This window comes from Telopea speciosissima, chromosome 2 (genome assembly GCF_018873765.1).
Source record: "Telopea speciosissima isolate NSW1024214 ecotype Mountain lineage chromosome 2, Tspe_v1, whole genome shotgun sequence".
Classification (NCBI taxonomy): domain Eukaryota; kingdom Viridiplantae; phylum Streptophyta; class Magnoliopsida; order Proteales; family Proteaceae; genus Telopea; species Telopea speciosissima.
In genome coordinates, this window is record NC_057917.1 from 36,851,862 (window position 1) to 36,858,956 (window position 7,095).

At 38.2% G+C, this 7,095-nt stretch overlaps 1 protein-coding gene across 1 annotated transcript; it reads left to right on the forward strand.

Moving 5' to 3' along the window:
- Positions 1-778: 778 nt before the first annotated feature.
- Positions 779-6,812, forward strand: LOC122652162 (NHP2-like protein 1). Its single transcript, XM_043845837.1, has 5 exons — positions 779-825; positions 941-1,061; positions 1,148-1,251; positions 6,485-6,616; positions 6,717-6,812. The coding sequence occupies exons 1-5, from the start codon at positions 823-825 to the stop codon at positions 6,741-6,743; spliced, it is 387 nt and encodes a 128-aa protein (XP_043701772.1). The 5' UTR covers positions 779-822; the 3' UTR covers positions 6,744-6,812.
- Positions 6,813-7,095: the final 283 nt, after the last annotated feature.

A 7,095-nucleotide genomic window follows, 5' to 3' on the forward strand; every position in this document is an offset into this window, starting at 1 on the left:
GGCTGAAATTTGGGTACATGTGTACTTACCCTGGACCGATTCAAATTGTAAACGGAGGTTGGAAAGTTGCCTAAGTTGGGGGTTCTAAGATCAAGTTTCAGGTTGGGTTCCTTCCTGTTGTACTGCCAGGAACAATTACAGATAGCTTTCTTTGATGATTCGAGGGCTGTTTCGCTGGGTTATAACTTAGATTTCATAGGGTTATGAGTTGTGATTCAGGTCCTAAAATTCCAGATTGATCCATTCTATCTTGAGGAGGATCCTTGTAGGTTCCTGTGGTAGAGGTGGAGGAGTTGGAGGTGGGGCTTCACGGTGGTGATGGTGTTAATGGTGGGTGGTGGTGGTGGTATTGGGTATGTAAAAGAAGATCATGATTTGGGGAAGATGAGGGCATTTTGGTCTTTTCAAATTTTAGAAAAGTTGTGATTTGGTCATTTTTTAGCATTTTGGACTTAAATGGCTTTAAGGGGTACAGTAGGGGTGGTACGTGGAATATTGAGGGGTGGTACGTGTACTTATCAGAAGCTTAGGGGGTACGAGGAATATTGGGTGGCTTACAGAGGGGGTTACGTGTATTTTACCCTTTTATTTTTCATTATTGTAAAGTACCTCGCCCTGGAGAACGGACGGTGGTTATATTCAATCAAGTTTATGATCCAATTACAAATCAGCCGTAGGATCCTGGGTGGACTTCCAACTATAACCAAACACCTGACGGCGTTTCTCTTTAAACCTTCTCCTCTTCCTTAAAACCCCTACTTCGCTGGTGGAGATTACAGAGAACTGAAAAACCCTAGTTTTGCTGGTCTTCTATCATTGGAAATGGTACCATTCCTTCTCATCTTTCTCTCCACTTTCATTTTGTTTTGTTTATTTATATTTTCGATTATAATTTGATTAGATATATTTGTATTGATCTGCTTCTGCGGTTGTTCTCAAGACCGCCGAAGCCGTGAATCCGAAAGCATACCCGCTGGCCGATGCCCAGCTTACAATAACCATAATGGACCTTATTCAACAAGCTGCGAACTACAAACAGCTCAAAAAGGGTGCTAATGAAGGTTTGTTTTCCTTACCCGCGTTGAAGGGTAAAATCTAAAGCCATACAATTTTTAATGTCTAATGCCTTCTAGTAATCCGATTTCAGCTACCAAGACCCTGAATAGGGGCATTTCAGAGTTTATAGTAATGGCAGCCGATACGGAGCCGCTTGAAATTCTTCTCCACCTTCCTCTACTCGCCGAAGATAAGGTACTTACTCTTTGATAGTTTATTTCTTTTTAAGTTTTAGTTTTTTCTTTTGCACCTGAATATGTGATGGGTTTAAACATTCTGATTATTTCATTGATGGGATTAGATATGAACTTTCTGGGAGTTACAATTGACAAACATCCCAATCGATATTTTTGCCATTGAAACGTTTGAGATTTCATTATTTCTTCATTATAAAGGTAACTGTTGAGGTTTGTTAATTAACTTGTTAAGTTCGTATTATAAATACTATTGAAGTTGAATAGACTGAAGACAACTGGCAATGCCTAGTGGTTTGCAGACTGGATGGTGGGAAGATACTTTCCTTGGCTGTTAAGACCCTCTCTCTCTCTGTTGCTAGCGGGGAGGTTGTCTTCCTAAGAAAAAGTGTCTTAGCAAATATCCCAACTTGTTTTCTTTTACTTGCCAAGATACCACAGCACGTGAAGTTAGAAAAAAAATGCTGCTAGAGGTTTTTATGGGAAAGGGAAAGTGCAGAAAAGTCCTACCTCAACAAGTGGGAATGGATTTAGGAACCAAAACATTTGTGAGCATTGGATTGAAGGGTGTAAATATGGGACTGGAACAGATCCGCTAGGAACCTGAAAAGTCCCACTCATTAGTTTATTGGGACTGTTCTCAGTTTGGAGTTTGGAAGCGACTACTTATCGGGCTGGGTTGGTTTTGTTCTGGGAATCCCAATGGTTCCAGAGTCGAATAACCGGTGTGAACTGATTAAGAACTGAACTGCCATGGCCATTTAAAAGCCATATATAAACCAAACTTGGATATGGCTGATGTTTATTTGAATGATTTGGTGTGTTGTTTTGGTGTTGATGATTTGGATTCTGGAATTTTGAATTTATTTGTATGTTTAGGAATTGAGATTTCCTCTTTAAGTGTTTGGTTCATATTTTTAATTTGTATGCTTATAGATGGATATTTTACTATTGGGAAAAAGGATGCTACCTGGTCTCGTGGATCTTGCGTGCAGACACAGGAGCTCGGAAATTATTGTCTCGTCCCCTGTGAAATAAAAAATCCCAGTCATGTTGATGCCCCTACATGAGCTCTCATTGACCCTCGATGGTGTGGGGGCTAGATGACCAGGCAGTGGTCTCTTCCCATTTATTATTTGTATGCTGACGAATGGATATTTGTGTGCTTAGGAATGAATATGTGATTATTTGTATACTTAGGTAAGGATTTTAGAATTTTGGACACTATGAAATGATTAGAAAACGGAACCGTCCCACCCATTAATAATCGGTACTTGTTCTCAGGTTTGTAATCGATTAGCTAATCAGGACGGTTTTGTTTTTGACCTCAAAGGATCGCAACCGATTAGGACCCGTCTCGATTACCTAGAACATCTTTATTTACACCCTGAGATGAACCTTTGGAATTTGAATAAAGCACTCAGAGCAAAGTGGCTTTTTCAGTTCTAGATGGAAGGAAGATGCATTTGTGGGGACGGTAGAGTTATCGGTAATTGTGAAATCGAATGATGGTCAGGAGTTCAACCTGATAATCTATTTCATTTGTCACTTTTGTTTTGAAGTAAATATTAACACTCAAGACGACTTCTAGTGATTCAGTGCCACTATTGTGGTTGGACTGACACAACCGGTTTGGTGACCCAAACTAAGGCAAACCGGACCTAAATCGGGTTTTTGGTCCAACAGGGAGCTGGTAGTGATTTACTTGTTTATTTAGTTGGGGATTTCTTGTAATCTATTATCTTATTGTATTATGTTTGGTATATTACATAGGAGATAATTTGATAATTTGGTAGTGTCCTATTTGGTTTAATTTGCTTGTTAAGTTAGTTTCCAAAATAGAGTGGGTTTCTATTATTTTGCAAGAATTTTTATCTTTATATATTGGCTTGTAATCTCCGAATGGAATAGTATGAAATTGATTTGAGTTGTCAGTTGGCTGTTGCCTACCGTGAGGGCCGACGGTATTCAACTGCTGTTTCTTCTCCTCTCTTTGTTTCTCTTGGTTGTTTCCTCACATCAGATGCTATCATTCCTCCCCTCCTCCTATTCTTCTGTTCTTCATCTCGTTCCTTTCTTCTATCTTTTTATCCTGTTCTGTTCTCAATGTTCTGGCGTATCGTAGGTTCAGCAAGAGAAACATCACGAACTTGCTTTCATCACTATCACCATGTTCAGTTTTCAGAAACTATATTATTCTAATTCGTGATCTCTTTGACCTGATTTGCATTATTGCCATTCCCCCATCTCCTCAAATATCAAAAAAGGATGCCTGTAAACGTACAGAAGTATTTGTTCATTTTTATGCCGTGATGATATCTGCCACTTTGGAAAATGGTATAAATATGCTTCTACTTATTCTGTTATTCTGTTCTTCCCATATACTCCACAAGGCTACCTGGATGGCCGAATTCCACTGCATCCATTTTTCCTTAAATAAAAAAAAAAAAAAAACATGTTAATGAACATGGTTTTGATGTTTTACAGAAAGAAAACAATTGAGTATCATACTTTTGGGATCTGAAATTAGCTTCATTTGTCAATTCAGTTGGGTGGCTGGGTTTCAGTCAGTCCCAAACATTCTCAGCCTTTTTGGCCCAGACACACTTCAGTTTCTGAATCAAGACCGTTTTAATAAATGATCTGTCAGTCTCTGTAATGTAATCCTAGATTGGTAGAAGACCAACTAGGAGCAGCCAATAAACCAGTATCTGTTATGAACCGGTGGATCAGCTAGGTCAAAATAGGGTTTTGGTGAAATTAGGGTTAGGGTTATGTCAAGTCAAGGTAGGGGAGTTTATCAGTGAAGGTCCTAAGATGTTTTGATGGATGGAAGTGTGTAAATTTGAATGGGCAGCAACTTAGGTTTAGGGTTTCAAGTTTTGGAAAAGAGGAAAAGAGGGGAATCTAGGGTTTAGGATGAGAATTTGGGGCTAAGGTTTGGATCGATTATTCCTAGTGTAGTGAATGAAATTCGATTCAGGTATTGTGTGTTTCTTATTGTTGGATTGGTTTGTGAAGAATTTGGATAATGGGATGATCTCTAGAAATTTGTGTGATGTGGTTTGAATGGGGTAATGGGAAAACAGCTTGGTTCGAGTATTACAATTGGCAGGAGAATATGCGATCCAATTATGTGTTGGTGTTGTTAGCTGAATGGTTTGTTAAAGATTTTGAGAGATGGGTGGGAAAATTAGGGTTTTGGGGTGTTTTGGAGGATTAAGAGAAGAATGGGTATTGATGGGGTGGATCAAACTTACTGTTGCAGGAAAATCTTGGCAGCAACTTATTTGGTTGATGTTCTTGAATAAAGATTGAATCTTGATCTTGAACTTGAAGGAGATCTTCAAAGAATTGAAAGTAAGCTTCAAAGAACCACCCGGACTTCCCACCGCAAGGTACCAATTGGATTAAACACAGATCTTACCAGCCTTGATCAAACACAAGACAAAAATCTTCAATGGAGAAGAAGAGCAACAAAAGCTTTTCAATGTTTGCCACCCTTACAACATTATATAAAAGAGTCAAAAATAGACTCCTACACTAAAAAGGTAAGGTCTAACCCAATCCTCAACCTATTAGGTAATCCACTAGGAAAATAAAATAGACTCAAAACAGAGTCTTAATCGAGCCTAACTAAACCCTTAAAAGAAAATTACTAAAATCACTTAATTGAACCATTGGTTGAAGCGGTTCAATTTACGAACAAAAACATCAAAATAAAACTAAGTATGGAACTAAAACAACTAATCCAGTATGAAACCTAATTACCCATATTTTAGGCCCATAAAAGTGGCCTATAACATAGAAAACCCATGGGATCAAAGGCCCAACATGTATATAACCTAAACCTAGACTTATTCCCATAAAAATAAGCCTCTTTTGGTGATGTATCTACATCACTTTGTCTGTAGTTAGTCATGGCTGATAAAACACTGGCAGAAAACTACTACTAAGCTTCAGACTATAAATTTTAGTTTTTGTTTTTTTCTTCTATTTTGTGAGAAAGGTATGCATCCAAATCTATATACCTGGATGGAGCATTTTTTAAATCATGGCGGACCATATTTGCTGGTGGGTGAAAAAATGGAGTTCGAGTGAAGAGCACATAGCCATTTGAGCTTTTTTTTCTCATAAAGCTCTTAAGAGAGAAATTTTGCCTGGTTTGTCTTAATGGACCAATTGATTCATTTCTGGCTATCAAAACATGGCATATATTATATAATATTGTAGAGGGGATGTACAATAGAGCTGATTGGAGAGCAAGGATCCATGTAGCCGACCCCATTTAGTTGGAATAAAGCTGAGTAGTAGTTGTTGTCTAGTTCATAATAGATTCCAATCTTCTCGTTAGCGTTATCCTCTGTGACTGATATCAAATCCAGTAGGGAGATTTTGGTTTGTCAATTGGATCAAATTGAAGCTTTTTTTGTGATAAAACCTCAACAACCTGAACCTGTGGAAAGAGAGAGAGAGAGTTGGTGGTTGAGTCTCTTCTGGGGTTTTGGTCAGTCTCAGTTCCACATTAGATTATCAGTTGGGTCCTGGTGGTTCACTTGGTCCTACCTTGGACTGACCGATAATTCCTTGTTTTTTTGCAACTCCAAAACCAAGTGCCCTACCACATAGTCTGTTGGTTCTGGTTCTAGTTGATTTGGTTTTCATTGGTTTTGTGGTCCTGGCTTGTAATCGACTCCCTTAGCTAAATTGAATCAACAAAAGCAAATGCATGGCCTTGGCTAAATACTGTTTGAATATCTTTCCATCACATTTAAGTAATTGAGCTGCATTTCTAAATATTTTGGTTGAATGGCTTGGTTTTCCATGGATAGCAAGGATTTTTCACCTTATCTGTCACCTATTTTACTGAATCAAGTACACTTAAAGTAGTGAAATAGGAACTCAACCAGGCTTTATCCAATTAAATGGTTTGGCTTCATGAATCCTTTCTCACAATTGAGCTCTATAACTACTGGCTGGGTTTCTTCTATTGATTACCTCTGAACATATTAAATTATGAAATCTGAGTTTTCCCATGTGGTAGATTACACTTAATACTTCTCAAAGATTTGACCTTTTGTTTTACAATCTTTTATAGAATATGAGATCATTCTTGGTACACAGCAGAATGTCTTGTGATACTTGTGAATTTTGCATCATGTTGCATTTATAGCTGTTGAGGTAAAACTACCATCAGTTTTCGTGAATGAATTTGTAATTTATGAATGTGGCAGAATGTGCCGTATGTATTTGTACCTTCTAAGCAAGCCCTTGGCAGAGCATGTGGAGTCACTAGACCAGTGATTGCTTGTTCTGTGACAAGCAACGAGGGAAGCCAGTTGAAATCTCAAATACAGCAATTGAAGGTGGTCTATGGTCTTATTTCAATTTGTCCAGCAATTTATATCCCTTTTCTTTGTCCTTTGTGTTTTTTAACTACTGATATCCATATCCTGGTCTATGCAGGATGCGATTGAAAAACTCCTAATCTGAAATATTGAATGATGCCATTTTGGCATAATGGGCCTCTCAGATCCTGTAACTCATCCAGTGAAGGCCAGGGCAAGATGTAACTTGTGGTGTTTTCAAGTCCCCCTTCCCCTCCCCAAAAAAAAAAAAGCACCGCATTTTCATTATTGTAAAAGCATATTACAATTAGCATTTATAGAAACTCATCTTTGTAGCAGGCGTCACGAATGCTACGGATGATAGAGAGGAAATATATTGAGAATGAGACTTGTAGAACTCAATTCAACTTGTGCTCTGTGGCAGTTTTCGGTGTTAATTGTGTGAGCTTTGTAGTGTTGAATCTTCTGCTCATGGAGCAGTAGCAGTTTATACATAA